The sequence below is a fragment of the Catharus ustulatus genome, chromosome 17 (assembly GCF_009819885.2).
Source record: "Catharus ustulatus isolate bCatUst1 chromosome 17, bCatUst1.pri.v2, whole genome shotgun sequence".
Lineage (NCBI taxonomy): Eukaryota > Metazoa > Chordata > Aves > Passeriformes > Turdidae > Catharus > Catharus ustulatus.
In genome coordinates this window covers 9869236-9888776 of record NC_046237.1, presented here as the reverse complement: position 1 = coordinate 9888776, position 19541 = coordinate 9869236, and the positions used below count along the sequence as shown (strand labels likewise).

Sequence of the window (19541 nt, the reverse complement as noted above, 5' to 3'; positions counted from 1 at the left end):
AAACCTGTCCTTCCCTGGGGTACTGCTGCTTTGGAAGTGCTCCCTGCACAGGCAGCTCTCCCTTGGTGTGCATTAGCCTGGATGTGATCACAGGTTTCCATTAATACTGGATTGCGTCAAAGGAGACAGGGGCTGTGTCACCTGTGCCCTGTCCCCATCGTGGTTTTAGGCTGCACTGAAATCACAACTCCCTGTTATTTTACGCTTCAGTTGTGCTGCAGCAGCTCCCGAGTAGGCACAGCTCCGATGGCAACCGGCTCTGGCACCCGCTAGTAGCAGATTCCCTGTCACGAGCTAATTACAGCAGAGAGAGGAAACAAGAGACACTTTAGATACAGCATCCTTCCCAGCTTGTGGTTTTGAAGCTGGAATGGAAAAGGCCTGGGAAGGGATTATTAACGTACATAAATGGCACCTGAAGAATGCAGTGTTAAATTACTGCGAAGCTGTTGCAGTTTGAAGGAGGAAGCTGTGATCTGCACATCTGCTGTTCTTTGGAAACACTTTCCACTTGTGACTTTCCCATGTGATCTCGGCCTGAGCAGCTGCTGCCAGGTGCTTGGGCTCCCTTCCTCTCCCTCTCCTCTCTCCTACAGGCAGGGGAAATGGCTTCTTCTGATGCATTTTCTGCTTCATGTGCTTCAGCCTGAGCTCTCCGCAGCCTTTAGATGTCCTTGTTTACACTAAAACTGTAAATGGAAGGCAGTAAGCAAGCTGGCACAAAGGATGGAGTGCTTCAGGAAATGTGTGTACTCACCTGGCCTTTGTCTGAACTAAGCCAGTAGTACCATGATACACCTGGAGATGATGTAATCCCTGTTCTGCCTGTGTTAATGTGATCTCCGCTGCACTTGGTTGCCTTAAAAACACGCAAACAGTGCAGGTTTAAACACCTCCAGCATTAAACACCTTCAAGAGGCACAGCTCTGAGTCCTGTTGCAGTGATGCAGCTGCAGTGGTCTGGGTGAGGAGGAAGACCTTACTTTGCCAGCAGGGCTGGGCATGAGCAATTGTTATGATCCAGTTGTCCTGTTTTCAGGCTGACTTCCCCTGGAGCTTCCCTCTATTTTGCGGGGGTTTTGCTGTCCTACTTCCATGACTCCAAGCTGGCTTCTTGGCAGAGAGGTATGTGCAGCAAAGGTAACAAAGGATTCACAGAGCTCTGAACAATGAATTCAAGATAAAATTAGCGGTGTGCATGTGATCTTGAGACCATTTTGCTTGGTTTCTTTAAAGAAAAGTGATTTTTTTCATCCAGTTTTGAATTGACCAGGAAGACAGACTTCTGATCTTTAAATTGTTCCCATTCCCTCCTAATAATAGCTTTGGGATTGTCTGAAATAGCTTTCTGATAGAAGGCTGAAACTCCATCTTCAGAGTAAGGATGGCATCCTGTTGCCTTCTCTTTTCTTTTGATATTAGTGTGGTAGTTAAATTGTGTTCCCTGTAGGCTCACATGTATGTCTGAGCCAAATGAAAGACCAAATCAGCTCAGCTTGACTGCAGTTAATATGCAAGCAACTTGCTTTGCTTTGGGAGAAAAAAAGAAGTTCCTCTTTTAAGGATTATTGCTTGAGGCTTTTGTTACCAGCTCATTTCCAAGGGAGCTTTTCTGGGAGATGGAGATTTCCATCCCTCCAAGAGCAGAGGGGCACAAGCCTTTTTTGATGCACATGTCAGAAGTTTTGTGCTGCGTTGTTCAAGAGCTGTGGTCCAGTGTCTGGAAACACACAGGGCTGGCAAATAGGCTACTTACAAATAAGGGAAAGAAATTTATGCTCTCTTTCAACATTGGAGTGAAAAGTACATGATACCAGATTTTTATCTAGGGAATTCCTTCCAGTCACCGTGAGCAGCAGCAAGCAGGACCTCGAGACCAAGCCACCAGTGCTGATCTTTGGAAAATGAAGCTGCAGAGTGAAACTAGAGACTGAGTTTCCTTAGGTTATCTGAGCCCACGTTGCTTGGGTGAGAAATTTACTGCTCATTCAGAGCAAAGGGGAAGGATAGTCTTAGGATTAAAAAATTAAAGTAAGACCAACAACTAAGACTGAGTCAGGAAGCCAGACTTCTTGATTCTGGCTGAAAAATCTGAGACACTGTGCTGAAAAATTTAGATTAGATTGCATGACAGCTTTTCAATGCTGGCCACTTACTCTCTGTCAAGAAGGATGTCATTTGAGCTTCTACTTAAACCAGCCTAAGTTTATAGAGGTTTTAGCACTTTTTTTATTCTAGCTGTAGTTCTGTAAGCATTCAGCTCACAAATACTGTCTCTGCCTCTCTAGGCCAATGGGATTTTGTTTCTGTTTTAATCTTAGCTTTGCCAATCTAGATTGTCATCCATTAGTTTGCTTTTAATCATGCTTTGTGTACATCCCAGGGCTCTTCCAGTGTCATACTGAAAGCTGGTGTTTTGGCTGCTAGTGAGGTTTTGGAAAACCAAATGTTTCTGTATTTTGGGGTTTGTTTTTTTTTGCTATTTCAAACTCCCAAGCAACAGCCACTGCCATGAATTTTACCTCAGAGCACTAACTCCAGTGGTTGCAGTGTGTACCATGCTTTAACAATACAAATTAATGTCTGAGTGAAACATGTTATTTCAGGTAGGATTTAAATGTCAAATAAGAAAAAGAAAGAGTCAGAATATAAACACAAGTAGACTTGGAAAGAACAAGATGGATCCGAGCCTTGTGTGTATTTATGGGGTTTTTTTAATGTTAGAATTGAAGAATCACAGAATGGTTTGGGTTGAAAGGGACCTTAAGGCTCATCTCATTCCACACCCTGCCATGGGCAGGGACACCTTCCACCAGACCAGGTTGTCCAAGCCCTGTCCAACCTGGCTTGAATACAGAGATGGGGCATCCAGAACTTGGATCAATAAAGGAAGGTTGAATATTGATCATTGATATTGAACGTCAGTCTTAAATCTTTGGTAAATGGGGTACCTGGCATATAGATACCAGTGCAAGATATCAAGTCAGAGTTTCCAGACCTTCCTGAGTTTAAAAATTATCGGTACTGTGTGGGGTTTTTGCTTTCAGTCAAGGAATCTGATTGGAGCAAAGGAAAATTACATAGGTGCCTTGAGTTTGGAATACTGATGAATAAACAGGGTACAGAAGCTGGATGAGAGGTCTGAGAGCAGGAACAGCAGGCATGTTGTGGATTTCCAGGATCCAGTGTCAGGATGTTCCGTGTCTGTACTCGCATGTCCTGAGCACACTGTACATAACATGATCTGCTGGGTAAGAATAGTCTGCAGTTGTTGAGTCTGCTCACAGGCAACATGTGGTGCTGTGTGTCTAACTGCAAGCATTCCTAGAGTGTCTGTTGCCTTTTGATGTTCAGATAGGTCTTCACTGCTTTGTATGAAGAGGTTGCTAGAGAGTTAAAATGAAACTGGTTTTTCTTGCTGCTGATCTCTTAGTGTCACACAATATGTGAATATACTGATTTCCTTCAGAGATGGATTTTCATGCTTTAGCTGCTTGAGCTAGAATAGCTGGTGTGTGTTTATTCAATTTATTCAATGTATATTTATTGGAGTGTTATTATTCAAGCTGCTCTGGGCTTGAATTATTTAGACCTTTGGCAGGTTCACATGCATTTGTCCATGCTGGCGTCTGCAGTTGTAAGCTGGGTTGTGGGTTGGTGTGTTTGTGTCTGTGATTGTGCCTTGCTCCTCATCAGCACAGACTGTGGGAACTGGTTAATGTGCTGCTTGCTCTCTGTAGCCATCAACCTTTCTGCAGTCTGTTTCTGTGACAAGGAAAACTCAATCTGTAATTTTTAAAAATCATACTCTTGCCCAGCATTCCCAGCTTGTTTTTCAGGGCTGTGTTCACCCAGATTAGTTTGGGCTTGCACCTGAGTGTTGAAATAACTGAAATAAGGAAAGTGCCTTTTTCTAGGAAAGCTTTGTAGTGCATTTTGTAATCCTAAGGAGAAGCACAGTGTGTCCCAGAGAACAGCAGTGATGGGAGTCAAGTGCTGAGAAGGGCAAGTGTGAACAGGCAGCATGAGGAAGGCAGCTTGGTTGGTGCCTATCCATGCTGATTTACACCATGCCTTTGACTTGCTAAAGCCCTGGGTGACCTCAGGGAGTCCACACAACCTTATAAGTGTGTATTGAAGGTCTGTAGAACTGCCAGGCTTGTTGCTTGGCTTCCACACCACTGCTGCTAATCCTTGTGGCCAGTTCTTGATGTTTCTATTCTGAGTCTCCTGAGAGTATTGCCTCACTTTTTGGCTTCGAGGTTTGTCATTCCATGAGAAACCTCGTTTTCATTTCTTCTGTGTTCTGACTAAAGATTCTAGGTATTTAAACTCTCAATACTGCTATTCATAACACCAGAATAGTTACAGTCCAGACTCTCACTTGGAAACACCTTTGCAGGGTTCTTGCCCCACAGGATGGGGCTGTTTGAGCAGAGCTGTGCTGGCTGTGGTGGCATCAATAGCTCCAGCTGAGGACTGCAGCATTATTCCTGCCTTTTCTGTTTGACTTTGCATAAACACAAGGACATCACATATCCTGTTTGCTCTGGTTTTCCCATCTGTTTGGGAATAATAGAGATCAGCGGTTTTCTCTTTAAGTTCCAGAGATGAGAGCTGCTACAATGACAAACTGTTGTCTGAGCAAAAGCTGACACGGGCATTGACGGGGCTGCCGGCTCTGTTCCAGTGACCTTTTATGTGGGCTAGGAAAAGAGGAAAAGCAGAGACAGTGGGAATTCATCCTAAAGTGTTGAGCTTTAAGTGTAGCAGCTGTGGATTTCCTCAGCAATCCAGGGTTTCCTGAAATGGAGGCTTGGCAACTGGGATTTTGTGGTATCCCTCCTGTTCTTCCTCCCAAGGAGAATGGGTCGTGCCTGACAGGAGACTGTGGTGGATCTTCCTGTTAAGGTGATCCCTTATCTTCTAGGGTTTGTATCAAAACCTGTGACTCTTTACCCCTGGAAATTGTATTAGTCAAATCTCCTTGTGTTCTCCTCTGCAAACACGCTCTCTTGTCTTGCAGTGAGCACAAAGATTCCTCGGAAAAGAAACACAAAGACAAGGAGAAAACCAAACACAAAGATGGCAGCTCAGAGAAACACAAAGACAAACACAAAGATAAAGACAAGGAGAAGAGAAAGGAAGAGAAGGTGGGTGTCCCCTGTCGGGGAGACAAGAGAATGGGTCTGGCTTATAATACTGAATAGTACAAACTCAGTGGGTTAGATACAGCTTGTACTTCTGAGTTTTTATCGACTTGAAGAGAATTATCCCTCTGCTAACCCAGACACTTTGTTTGTGGAGTGCTAGGTATTAACTCCTAAGGGCTTTATCTGCAGGTATGTGAATAGAAACACTTCCACTGTGGAGCTGTGTGTTCTGACCCCACGTTTTCTCCCATTGCATTTCACTTTGCCAAGCTTGGATTCAGAGACAAGGGAGAAAAATCAGTCATATCACATTCAGTCCATGCAAGAACAAACTATATACTTCATTCCAATTTGCTGAGGAACTTGGAGGGCCAAAAAGTACTGGTTTGACTAAGACTTGCAGAAAATGTTGACTCTCTGTCGTGTTGATCACTGAGGACTACAGGAGATAGTCACAGTTCTGCAAGTTAAATACTCGGTGTTGTTTGTTGGAAAATGCTAAACAGCTCCTACTTTTTATGTTTTTCAGATGAAATCATCTTCTGGTGATATAAAAATAAAGAAGGAGAAGGAAAATGGTTTCTCCAGGTAAGAAATAAAGTCTATAATTCAGAAAGAGCTGCAGTTTGACTTTGTATTGCTCAGTGTTTGAATCCTCTCAATTGGTTTAGAGAAAAAATTTGAGCTCTCGTAAGCCCTTCAGAAGATATGTTCTTCTCAATTATGAGAATGGGTAGATCTGCTTACCCAGTAACTGGAGATGGGAGCTCTGGAATACCTGGTGTCTGCCTGCACATGCTGTGTTTGTCTAAGTATTCAGGAGCTGGGTTCTGCTGAGGACAGACTGAACTATGGGAACACTGGTAGCTGGATTTGAAAGAACCTCTGTTGTAAAAACGGAACTTGAACCCTGCAGACAGCTTGCTGGAGACAGGACCCAGTTAATTGCCTCTGTGTGTCTCTCCTGCTGTGACTGCAGCCTGAAGCCTTTGCAGGGGAGTGACAAGAGTGACGTGTAAAATCAGAAGTACCTTCAGGAAATGCATGGATGTCCTACTCCAGTACTACATTCTTGCTTATAATAGAACCTCAAGTGTTGTATCAGTCATTGCCAAGTAGTCTTATTAAAAACCTGAAGTGAGCAATTATTAGAATAGTACCTTTTCTTAATAGTCCATCAAGATCTCTTTTGACTTGTTTACAATCCAGACACTGGTTATGTTTAAGATGCTAAATCCAGTCCACTGACTGACTGAAGGTGTGTGGTATGGTGGATGTATGCATCCATCCGTATCTGTTAGTCAAGAACACCACTTGGTTCATGGATTCTTTCAGTTTATGAGTCCACTTAAAAATCAAAACAAACAAAATCTTTCCAGTCTCACCATGTTCTGTGGATACAGAGAGGCTGGGAGAAGGCACCTGCCTGGGACATACCTTTTAGGTATTCTTTGTTTGTTTTGAATGTGCCCTTTTGACATGAGTTCTTCCACCTGTTTCATTTCCCTGCTCGTATTTAAAAATGCAGGGGAAGGAGTCAGGCTTGGTGCAGGGCAGAGGCGCCATCTCCAGGCCCTTTGGGGAATACTCTGGAAGTAGAAAGCAGTGACATTCAGGTGTTTCATGGTGCAGCACACAGTTAATAACTCTCTCTCGCCTCTGCTTCAGCTCTGTTCAGCAGAATTGCATGATGTGCTAATCTCTCATATCAAGATAGCTGAATCCTCCTTAGGTCCAAGAGCATTTTTTCATTTGTTTGAGAAAAGCCTTGAGGAGCCATCGCATTTGTGCCTCCTCAAGGGCCAAGTGCTGGCTAAGAATAAAGTAATTATTTTCTTTTTTTTTTCCTGCTGAAATAGTCTTTTACAAGTTCTGTAGAGAAGAATGTCCTCACTCAGATGGTTTTGATTTTCTTCCTCAAGACTTGGTATGATGAGCAGCGTTACAGTGTTGGAAACAATGCAAGTCAAGGTTCAGCTTGGTCATACAGCTCCTTTCTTTTCACAGACTCACACTTTATTTCTTCCATTACAAAACATTGTGCAGTATTTCAGTGTTAAAATAGATAAAATTCCTACTGACTTTACACAGAGTAGTTCTGCATTTCTGCCTGAAAGAGAAAATATATTAAGTGGGACAATTACCTTTTTTTCCATAGACATTTTGCAATTGTCTCTGTGCTGCAGACTTGTGTCTTAGTTAATTCCAGACAGTGAAACAGAAATGGCTTCGTAGAGCAGCTTGTTTGTATCTCCCCTGAGCTGCATCTTCCAGCACTGCAGTGGCTTTAGAGCTGTGAAGGAGCAAACTGCTTGTTCTGCTTCATGGACACACTGCCAGCTAACATGAGACTCCCTGATGTCTCCTGCTGACTGTGGTCTACAAAGCTGAATGCTGCTTATTTTAACTCCTGCTTCATCTGATTGCAAAATCTGCACGTTGGCTTGGAAACTGAGTCAATTTGATGTAGAAATGGTTGGTGGGACATGAATAAGGAAGCCCAAGATGGCACTAAGTGCTTCAAAATGCAATTTTGGACTCTCTGAGACATCTTTTTCTTTATGAAGATGAGTGAAATGCTTCTCTGAAACATGGAAATAATGAGTTTGTCTAACAGAATAGTCTCTCTTGCACTCATACTCTATTTTTTTTCTTGTTTGCTAATATCTTGGGACATTATAGCTAAAAACATTGAGGCTAACTTTGTGGTCTGTTGAAAGGGACAGGATTGTTTGCTTCCTGCAGTTTGGACAGTGAAAAGAGACTGATCTGTTTAACTTTGCCAAATCTTTGTTTCCTTTTCTGGTTTTCACATGCCTCAGTATTTAGTTGGCAAAATATTCCAGGGAATAGCTTTCAAATCTTTGTTTAGTTGATAATCTTTTTCTCTCTTAAAAGGCTTAATAAAGATATTGAGTTGAAATTAAATAACATCCTGCATTTGACTCCACACAGGCATTTCTTTTTTTAAGTGTATTTGAAAATGCTGGAAGCTACAGTTGTTTTTACTCAAAACCTCAGAGAAGTAAAATGAACTTCAAGCTGTTGAAATTGAACTTGATGTTGCTTGAGAAATAGCAAATGCACAGTCATTAAATTATTCTCCTTACACTATCTGTGACTATTCAGGAGATGACACATCTCAAGTCTTTAGGGCCTTGTGATGGCAGCACATTTTGTGGAAGATCTGCCCATTTTGCCAATGATTATTTCTTAAAACTTAGTCATTGCCGGTTTCCAAGAAACAACTTCTTTGAAAGTAGAACTGTGTTTCTTTGCTTCTTCTTGCAGTCCACCACGTATTAAAGATGAACCAGATGATGATGGGTTTTATGCATCTCCTAAAGAGGACTCCAAACCCCTGAAGAGACCTCGAGAGGATGATGAGTAAGTGGCGTGGGTGCTGGTGACTTGGATGTTTGCCTTCAGTTTTAAAAGGAAAACGTTGAGGGAACAGGTGGAATTTCAAGTGATCAGCACAGGCTTCTTGAGATGGGTACGGGAGGTCTGAGACCAGACTCCTTATGCTGTTACAAGTTTTCTGAGCAGCACAAGGATAGTATTTGTACTGTGCAAGGCAAAATGCCATTACCTGCCTCTGCAGATGGTGCTGTGAAATGTTGCAGAACTAGTAAATAAAAAGAAAAACCCCAGAAGGCAGGTAAAGACTGATGAAGACTGTAAAACAGAAATGTGAGCACGTGAGGTATTAACATAGCTAAGTGGCTGCAGTGGTTTCTGTTGGGCAGGGAAATGACTGCACAAGAGACAGAAGATGCACTGTCAGCCTGTTAGGAGGCAGGGGCAGGTTTGCCTACCCTGCCTGGCATGGTTTGCCTGGAGTTTCAATGTGTCACAAGTTATTCTGAGGGTTGTTGTCTCCAAGAGAAACACCCATGATATTTGCCTGACATGGAAACCCACTGAAATACAAGCTCAGCTCCATCTCCCTGGGATCTGCCACTGTGCCCATCCAGCTCTTCAGGTAGTTTGTCCTTATTAGCAGTCAGGAGTTAAAGGGTTGGAAGGGTTTTGCCATGGTGGCACTCCATCCCTATGTGTCTCAGTTTCCAAGAGACATGGGTGGGACATCTTTTCTTTTGTGTAATCACTTGCTGCCTTCTGCTAGGTTTGTATGGCTTCCCCTCTCAAGTCTGCAAAGGAAAGATTAGGAATTGGGGTGTTTCTGTGTGTTAGGGAGTGTTTTGTCTGTCTAGAGCTCAAGAATAGTGACAATAAGGCTGAGTGCCTATGGATGAGCATCAAGGGGGAGGCTGGTAAGGCAGATACCCTGCTGGGAGTCTTGTTCCAGACCACCCAAGCAGCATGAAGAGGTGGATGAATTGTGCTGTGAGTGGCTGGCTGACGTTTCACCATTGCCAGCCCTTGTTCTTGTGGGAGATTCTAAAGTGCTGGATACTTACTGGAAACTCAGCACAGCAGAGAGGAAGCAGGCTGGGAGGTTCCTGGAGTGTGTGGAAAAGAACTTTCTGTCTCTGCTGGTAAGGACAGTTGTGGTCTTCTAGGGGTAGTACCCTGCTGGACCTGCTGTTTACAAACAGAAGGGCAGGTGGGAGATGTGGTGGTTGGAGGCTGTTGTGGGCATAGCAAATCAGGAAATTACGGAGTTTTCAATACTTGGTGAAGGACAGGTGTCAACAAATTCTCTACCCTGGACTTCCAAAAGGCAGACTGGCCGTTTCAGGAGTCTGCTACAGAGTGTCCCTTGGGAAACAGCCCTTAAAAACAAAGGGGCCCTGAAAGGCTGGACATACTTAAAGAAAAAAATTTTGAAGACAGAGTTACAGCTTGTCCCCATGTGCCAGAAGATGAGCCAGTGGGGAAGACCAGCCTGGCTGAGCAGAGAGCTTTCACAGGAACTGAAAGAAAAAGGGAGTGTATCACCTTTGGAAAAAAGGGTAGGCCACTCTAAAAGTGCTTAAGGTTGTGTAGAAAGAAAATTAGAGAGGCAAAAGCTCAGTTAGAACTTAATGTGGCCACTTCTGTAACAGATAGTGCTTGTATAAATAATATAATATAATATAATATAATTATATAATTTGTGGATAACACCAAGTTGGGTGGGAGTGTTGATCTGCTGGAGGGTAGGAAAACCCTGCAGAAGGATCTGGACGTGCTGGATCAATGGGCTGAGACCACCAGCATGATGTTCAGCAAGACCAAGTGCCAATTCTGGCACTTGGACCACAACCTTCTGCAGTGCTCCAGGCTGGGGGCAGAGCTGCTGGGAAGTGCCCAGCAGAAAAGACCCTGGGGATGGTGCTCAACAGCAGCTGAACATGAGCCCAGGTGGCCAAGAAGGCCAAGGACACCTGCCTGTATCAGGAATAGTGCGGCCAGCAGGACCAGGGAGGTGATTCTGCCACTTTATTGGCACTGGTGAGGGGCACCACAGGTTCTGGGCCCTCAGTTCAAGGAGGACATCAAGATACAGGAGCAAATCCAAGTTCAGAAGAAGGCAGTGGAGTTCGGGAAGGGTCTGGAGCACAAGTCTGATGAGGAGCAGCTGAGGGGCTCAGCCTGGAGAACAGAAAGCTCAGGGGTGTGACCTTATCATTCTCCAGACATCCCTGACAGGGGGAGGCAGCTGGGTGGGGTTGGGCTCTGCTCCCAGGGAACAGGGGACAGGACAAGAGGACATGGCCTTAAGCTGCACCACGGGAGGTTTAGGCTCGACATAAGGCGAAATTTCTCCACAAAAAGAGTGATTAGACATGGGAATGGGCTGCCAGGGATGTGCCCAGGGATACCATCCCTGGAGGTGTTTAAGGAAAGATTGGAAGTGGCACTCAATGCCCTGGTCTGGTTGACAGGGTGGTGTTGAGTCCTAGGTTGGACTGGATGATCTCAGAGGTCTTTTCCAGCCTCACTGGAAATGAGTCTATGTTTATGTAATTTGCCAGTACTCAATTTCACTGTTGTTAGAACTAGTGGGGGGTGCAAAAATTGAGCCCTGTGGGCAAGATCCCAGACTAATGACTGGAAAGAGAGTTGGGATAGGACATACCTGTAAGGTTATACCCATTTATCCTATCCCATGTAATCACTGCATGGCTGCTAATGCTTTTGAATCGATTTTTCATCAAAGAAGATGTTTACTTCAGCAGGGAAACTGTGGAGAGGTGTTGATAATAACATCTTGTAAGTTTTGTAGGCTGTTGTGCTGTATTGGGATTATTGAGTCTTCTGAGAGAGCAGGGTATAAATTATATTCTTTAGAAATTAGAAACACCAGGTATGCTGCAAGCTTATGCACACAAACTTTGTATGTCTATGATTTCTCTTTATTTGTACTGGAAAATGGATCATCAGCAAGTCTTTTTGTTCTTAGTGCTGACTACAAACCCAAGAAAATCAAAACAGAAGACATCAAGAAAGCAAAGAAAAGGAAACAAGAGGAAGAAGAGGTAATGTGACAGATGAGTTTATTTTTATGATAAAGAAGAGACAGGCTATTGGTGTGGGATTATGCAGAGGAGGGGGAATCTGATTTTGTCTGGAACAGAGCTGTGTGTGGCAGATCCCCACTTATGGTGCAGATATTAACTTATCTGAGCTAAAATGTATAAAAAGTCAGGGAAACTTTGTTTTCAGCCCTTAAAACAATGGAAGGAGAAGATGCCTCCAGGACATGAACTTCCAGGCTGTTCCAGGCAATTCACAGTCCTTCTGTTAAGGAGCTGGCAGGAGGCAGGGGAGCCTTGCTCACATGTGGTAATTGCACAGATGATGTGGCAGGGTTCAGAGGCAGGGGAGATGGAAAAGAGATTAGCTGCTAGAAGGAAGCTTCAAGCATTTAGATGGAGCCCAGGTGGAAATTTCTTTGGAGAGAGACTTGAAAAAGGTTAACCATAATTTGAGACTTACAAACTACACATCTAGTGAAGACACCCTTGTGAGACAGTCCTGGCAGCAGGGTTAATTCTACCCTTCAAAGGAAGTGTCTGTACACTGAGCAGACACCAGGATAGTCCCAGAAGCCACCTGATTATGGTGGTTGTACTCTGCAGCATTTGCCATTCCAGACACACCAGTGCAGGACAGGGAGGAAGTTCTGTAATGCACCAATTCCCTTCCCATGGCCCAGACTTGCCCCTTACCAGGTGCTAACTGGCTGTGTGCATTTAGCATGTCCCCAGAGTAAAGTAAAAGAATTTGGCTGAAAACTTGAGTGGGACCATCGGCAGACTTTGATTTAATGGGATGATCTAAGAGCACATTTATGTGGTGAAACCACAGGAATTCAGCTCTTTATATGCCCTAAGAGAGAGCCTTTTAGTTTTAACACTTCTTTTCAGGGGAGGGGGAAATACAGTAGCTTGTTCTAGCAGACTCTTACTCATTTTGCAGGACAGCAAAGCAAAGAAAGTCAAGAGCAAAGATAAGAAAGTCCCCGAAGCGGACAAAAAAAAGAAGCCGAAAAAAGAAGAGGAGCAAAAATGGAAATGGTAACTATATATAGCAGTGCTGTAGGCTCCCATCTGCACCTGGACTTGCCTGTGCCTCCCATGCTGGCTGAATAAGCACATCTGGCTTTCTCTTCTGTTGATTCATGAGGATTTGTTCTGAATAATTGGCTTACTTTCTGGTAAGCTCTAAATAAATATCTCATTCACTGTGTTCATCCTCTGAAGTAGAAGTGATATCCCTAAAACAGGAAATAAGTGTTTTGTGGGGCTGTCTGGTTTGTTTTTTTTTCCCTGTGTCATATAGAGGCTGCCTCTAATGATCAGATACCAATATTCTTGTGCCCAGAAGCTGCTGGCACTCTTCAGAGCAGTACAAAAGCTTGTAGGCTTGGGGGTGTCAGCAGGAATATATTAGTAGGTGCAGGTGGATTAAGGAATATATTAATGTGTGCAGATGTGTCAAGCAGTATTCTAGTAGAACTTATCTGTGTTCCATAGAGGTACAGCATGAGTGGGTGTCAGCTGTGCCTCTCAAAACTGCTCCTGCCTCTGGCACAGAAATGAAACTTGATCAAGTGACCAGTTAGCTCAACTTGTTTGACAAATGATTTCTGAAAATTGAGTCTTAAATTAGAAACACTTTCCGTCTTGCCAAGGATCCATAAGTAACATCACTGAAGTTGTATTTTCACCCACTCTTAAATTTTTTTGAACCTTTTTGAAATAATTGTGAGCTTTGTGGTTCATTTGGAATGTGATGCATCAGTAGTGCTCTGTGTAAGAAACTGGCTGGATTTTTTTTAACCCTCCATAGTAATTTAAGATACCATTTCTGGATTTGAGAGAGCTACCATTTGTGTGTTTTGAAGTTTTGGCCTTAGTACTTGCTTCATTTGAATGCACATGTGCTTCTCAAAAGCATTTGTGTATTCTGCCCACCTGTAATGTATTTTTATGACCTTTCAGGGATGTTTCCTTGATCTTTTCTCAGATCATTTGTCTGCTTTTAATAGACCTGGAGAGTTGGGGAAAGTCTTTGCAATCTTCTTCAATCCTTTCAGGTTCAATCCTTTACTCCTTTATTGACACTATTATTGATTCATCTTTAGAAAGAAAAAAAATCTTCTGTAGTGTTTATGGTCTTCACTTCTTTCTCTTTGACTGTCACAACTTCCTCAGAACATCAGCACTTGCAAATCTTTTTCATACTTGAGTACTCCCTTAGAAACTTGGGTTTCCAGCCCTTCCTTAAAATTTCCCTTTTTCCTGGGCAATCCACTTTTTTCTCAAATCCTTTGACAGTGTATTTTTAATGTGCTGTAACATTACCAAACTACAGGGACATGAAACAATAGGGAGCTACAAAAGGTTTTTTAAGCCTTAATGATCTTTCTGGCTTAAGCTCCCCTTACTGGTTCTGTCTAATTTGATATTGTCCCTTTTATTGAGGGCTGTATCCTTGAACAGCAGACCTTGACTGCAAAGCTGTGCTGTTCTCCCCTCACCTACCTGGACAGCACATGCCCCTGTAGTGGTGTTAAGCTCTGCAGTTTGTGCTTACTGCTGAGGAAAAGTGCCTTGGAAAGCATGTTTTACAGAATTGGCATGAGGTAGCTGCATCCTTCTGCTGATGTTCCTGTCATCCATCTGCAGCTTTGTATGGTGTGTCTTTGCTGGACAAGGTTTCATCTGCGCTTCACTTGTTTCTCTTAAGGGCATTTTATGTTCCATCTGAGTCATTTTTCTGAGTGTCTGATACCTTTTTTTGGCTGCTTCCTCGAGTGCTTGCTGCCTTGAGCGTTTTCATCCTTCCTTGTGTGAATGCTTGATGCAGACATCCCCCAGGCTCTGGCCTCATTCATCACCGTGTGCAGCTCTTGCAGAGGTCATTTTCACGCCCCGCCAGCGTGTGAAGAATGTGCTCCAGAAGTGCACCTTAGGAGCACTTCTCCCACCTTGTGCCACAGCAAGTTCATTTCCTTGAGATAACGTATCCCTGAGGTATATTCTGCTTTTATCCCAAGAATGTTCGCTCTTTTCATTCCACTTGAAGGATCTTCCCCAGCTTTCCCTTCCTGAGCTACCCTGGCATATTTAGACAAGTTCAATGTGGGATTTAATTAAGGAACCTATATGGCTGATGAGTTGTTGCTGGAATCAGTGAGGCAGCTTTTCTCCCACAAAATCATGTGTAGAACATTGCTTTAGAAGCAGAAGCTGCCATGGGCATTGGTGCTGTAGTGCTTTTCCTGTTTGAAACTAAATGAGGATGAAAAATGAGCTACACTCAGGAGACTCAAATTTACCTTTTGTCTTAGTGCTTATGTGTGATGTTTAAGGAGGTGGAGGTGGGATTTGGGATGGTTTGTTCTTTGTGGAACACTTTCTGGTAGTTTTGAGCTTAGGAACTACCCCATGAATCCCATGTTTCCTTGTAGCCTTCCCAGAAGACACAATGTCCTTCTGCTAATTAAACTGCTACCTTTCTAGTACTGCTTTTACATGTGTCCTTTGTAAAAGAGCAGGAAGAGATGGAGGTACTGAATTTCTCACCAAGTAAATACCAGAGGAATAAATTTCAAAAAACAAGAACAACAAACCTGTCCTGAAAAGCAGTAACTACTGTGAATGATACCCTTATTTTGTTCTTACTGGAATAGAATTGCTCATTGTAAGGGAGAAGAAACTTATTCCAGCTGATAGTAGTTTAGATTTATTTTGCTGAAAGCAGCTTCTGGGTGGAAGAACCTAAGCATATGTTTGACAAAATATTTACATTTCTAACTTCTAATTAACTGGAAAAAAAAACCCCAAAACACAACAATCATTAGGAATGTAAATATTTGGAATCTGTGTCAATATTGGTTTCTTATATTAGCATGGTTTACTCAAGCCTTCTTCCCAGCCAGGGACTGAAGTCTGACCTGCAGTTCTGTACTGATAGCTGGGTTTGGGTGCTCTGCTGTTAAAGCTGTTGCTTCTCATCACAAGAAGTCAGGTCCAGTGGTGTGGTCAAAGATGGTGCCTTTCAAACCCCAGCCAGCTGCTGTGTTGCTGCTGTTCCTAAATTGTTGATGTACAGACACGAGTGAAGCATTTTGAGTGTCTTCTAGCAGAAGCTCTTGTCTCTGTACAGTGTTTATCTTCCATGCCACTTTGATCTCAGTATTGATGAAGCAGTCTGTCAGTGCATCACAACTCCTGAGATGCAGGCAGTCCATGCACACCTTTCCTGCAATGGGAATGCTGCTCCTCAGGGCTGACACCAGACAGAAGCTTAAACTGGTTTTTTTTATTGTCATGGCTGCTCAACAAAGTTGTCTGGGCAATTCAGAGACTGAGTGCTGTGACAGGTTAATGGACTTGCAGTTGATTGATCACTGAGGTGAAATAGCCTTTCCCAGCAGGGAATCCTGTGCCAGCAGCATGTAGCAGTAATGTCGTGGTAATCATGAAAGGGCTTGGAGGGGAGGAGTGTGGAATCACTGGCTGGGCACTGGGAACTGGGGGGAGGATCCTGGCCTGGCTGGACCCTTTTCTCTGCAGATGAATTGCTGACCCTGTTCCCTTGGAATGTGGGATTGGTGGCGCCTGCCTTGCTGTGCTGTGATACCAAATGCATCACTTGCAAAGCATTTTTTATAGAGCATCTTTAAGGCAAACAAGCAGTTTTCTGGGCTGCTCTGTTTTTCTTCAAATGTGCTTTTCTTACCCAGAGAATTGGAATGAATTTAAAACAACTGAGCAGGTTTTAGTTTTTATTGTCCAAGCAGGTTTGTTCTCATTTAGGTCGTAAATGAACATCTGTTTCTTTATCTCTACCCTTAATGGCATATTGTCCACATCTGAAAGCAGCTGCATAATATACCACAATTGTTTGACTTTGCTGAGCAGGCATCCTGGACCTGATGTTAGATCACAGTTGAAAGTAATTTTACATGATCCTAGCTGATTTACAAGGCCTAAGTCTTATTTTCTTAAGATCTAAGCAACTTTAGCCTGTGATTTTCTGAAAAGAAGAGCAAATGAGAGGTGAGGGATAGGATGGCATCAGACAATCTGCAGCCTGAGGTGTTCTCCTCATGGATATGATTGTGCTTTTGGGAGAAAAAAGGAGGAGGAAAAAAGAATTAAATGGGGATAGTACATTGAGTATTTGTTGTTGGTCTGTACCTGACAAAGCAGTGATTTCTTGCTGGTTTAGCATACTCTCATACCCACATAGTAATAAAATAAAGATTGGGAGCTTAAAATTGTATTGGTTCATATTTCTCTCTTGAAGGTGGGAAGAAGAGCGCTACCCTGAAGGCATTAAATGGAAGTTCCTAGAGCACAAAGGTCCTGTGTTTGCTCCACCATATGAACCTCTGCCTGAAAATGTCAAGTTTTATTATGATGGTGAGTTAATCTGTGTTTCTACTTGCTAGGAAGAGAAATAAACATCTCAGGGTATTGTAGTGTTCTTCTGGGGACTGAAGAGCTGAGGAGGTGGTTGTGTTTTAGTGGTTCACTTAAATCAGCTCCTCAGCAGCAAAGTGACGTCTGCAAGGAAAGGAATTTACCTGATCCTGCTGAATTCTGCTCACTGAAGTGGCACAGGGTTGAACCTGCTCTCAGTCCCTTATGGTGGTGAATCTCTCAGGTTCCTTAGCAGAATGAGGGTGTCTGATGCCTCACAGTAGCAGTGACCAGTGGAGTATGTAATTGTAGCTGCCTCCTCACTGGTCACCTTTAGGCTTACTCTTGTTTTCTTTAACCTCAAGAGCTGCAACTTCCATCATATGTGGTGAAATTCATGATCATTTGGTGGCGTGAGCAAAATATAAGGCAATTAAATTTGGGTACAGATGATTAGGATGTTGTAGGTATGAATGGCATGACCCTGATCTCAAGGACACAGCTGTCTCATGTAAATCATCCCATTCCCTGACCACTGTGTGTGGCAGAACTAATTGGTGTGGGATTCAGGTATCCTGGGCTGGCAGAGGCTCACGTGGAAGGGATTAGATGATGTGATGTCTGTTGGAGCCTGGACTTCATGACCTGTGTGTTTCCTTTTAGTCCTGTGATCATGTTAAATGAAGGATCAAATTAGGCCAGGACTGAATTAAGTGGGAGGTAATTGAATGGATGAAAATGTAGTTTTTTGGTGATGGGGACATCTGCACATGGAACTCTTCCAGGAGCAACGTGCTGTTTTCATGTGACATGACACAGTGTTTTTAAATACTGAGGAATAGGTTGCATTTCATTTTCAGCAGCAAAGTAGTGAAATAAATATGCTGTAGCCTATTAAAGGCCATCTCCAAGCAGGTAGCACAGTGATCAAGGATATCTGCAACCTTCTTTCTTAGGGTTTGATAAGAACTTGATACAAATTGGGAAATTGTTTCCCTGTATTGAAAAATGCATGATCTCTCCTGCTGTCTAGAGAAGGGGAGGGGCAGATTGCACTGTGCTATCCCTTGGTGCAGACAGCAATAAGCTCCTCATCTCTCCAGCCATCTATTTCACAGAGCCTCTGCAGGGATTTTTGCAGCCTCTGCCTCTGTCATCGCAGAAATTCATCAATAAGCTCAACAGTCATGGACTGGGCAGGGAGGGGGTCTGGCAAATAAAGACATCCCACAAGTCTTCCTTGAGAAACTAGGCAAAAAATCAGATGTCTGATTTACACAGCAGCTGCTGAGAGCCTCTGTCTGTGCTCACAAGGCATTGTCTCATTTCAAGATTATCCCAGGGTGATTTGTAGAGCCCAATAATGAGGCTGTGGCTGGCCAGCAGCCGGCTCACACCGGAGGAGTCTGTCCCTGGCCTAGGGATTCACTGCCTGCTTTCATCTCACATAACAACTGCTGGGGCTCTTGGAAGTGTCTGTGATAAAACTCAGGGAAGGAGCTTGAAATGCCAAAGCCATCATTTTTCAGTGCCTGTGGGTTAACCAGTCCAGAGATGGCTCAAACTTGCACATTTTTCTGTAGATGGAGCAAGGTAAGAGTGTAGGTGGTGGCATTTGCAGTCATGGCCGTGGGGTTTCTTCTGCTCATTGTGTCCCCTGATTGCTCTCTGGTTTTCAGTTTTGAAATCAGGTAACTAATATTCCTGTCTCTGGAATAAGTCCTTTCTTTACCAGCTCTGTCACTGGAGCCTTTTCAAACCTTTGTGGAAAAAAAGGAAATTGTGTCCAGTGAAATATATTCTAAAGTGATTAGATAAAGGTGACTGAGCCTTCAGTTAGCTGGGAAAAATATCAGACATTTTAGCCTCATAACATGTTACTAACTCCATAGCCTCTGTCAAGCTAAAATTGCAGCCTGGAAAAACAGTTTGCCTTGCTGTATCTCCCTTCCCCCATTTCCTGTTATAAGCAAACAAATGCTGTATTTTAGGTTACAGCTTAAAAATTGGCAGAGTTACTGTTGGTTTAATTTAATTGTGGAATATTCTCAGATCATTGGGAGGACCTTTTGCTAAGTCCTGTTTTACAAGGGTTTATAGATCTTAAGGCTTTATAGCTGACTCCCATGCTTTAATTTTAGAGATGATGCAACTTTTGAAAATATGTAGTAAATCCAAAGCGTGGTATTTTTTTTCCGAGAGCACAGATTGAACAGTTTCTTGTGTTCACTTTTGTGTGGTAAAATGGTTGTTAAAAATCTCCAGGTATTGACTTGCCAACCATTGGAACTTTTAAATATTTCTTGCAACTAAACTAGCTGGAGTTGTGATCGGCATGCAGAATCCTTCAGAGGAATCACTGGCACCCCACATTTCACCAGGAATGCAATCAGGACCAAAAAATGCTCGATAGGAATGTTAGATGTCGAGTCCACAGCCTCAATTCTGCAGCAGCCTCTTTTCCCTTGTGTTTCAGTTTTCCCTTGCAGCAATTCCACTTTGTGCTGCAGTCATGCAGAGAAGCTGGAATGTGACCCCTCCATTCACTGACAGCTCAGTC

The 19541-nt window shown here is 43.3% G+C and overlaps 1 protein-coding gene across 1 annotated transcript in view; it reads left to right on the top strand.

Moving 5' to 3' along the window:
• The window catches only part of TOP1 (DNA topoisomerase I), a 66199-nt gene that overhangs the window by 33617 nt on the left and 13041 nt on the right, over positions 1 to 19541 (top strand). The window contains exons 4-9 of the mRNA XM_033074959.1: positions 5027 to 5153; positions 5683 to 5741; positions 8445 to 8540; positions 11506 to 11581; positions 12525 to 12622; positions 16866 to 16981. Coding sequence (XP_032930850.1) covers positions 5027 to 5153; positions 5683 to 5741; positions 8445 to 8540; positions 11506 to 11581; positions 12525 to 12622; positions 16866 to 16981 — 572 coding nt within the window. The remainder of the gene's footprint in view (positions 1 to 5026; positions 5154 to 5682; positions 5742 to 8444; positions 8541 to 11505; positions 11582 to 12524; positions 12623 to 16865; positions 16982 to 19541) is intronic.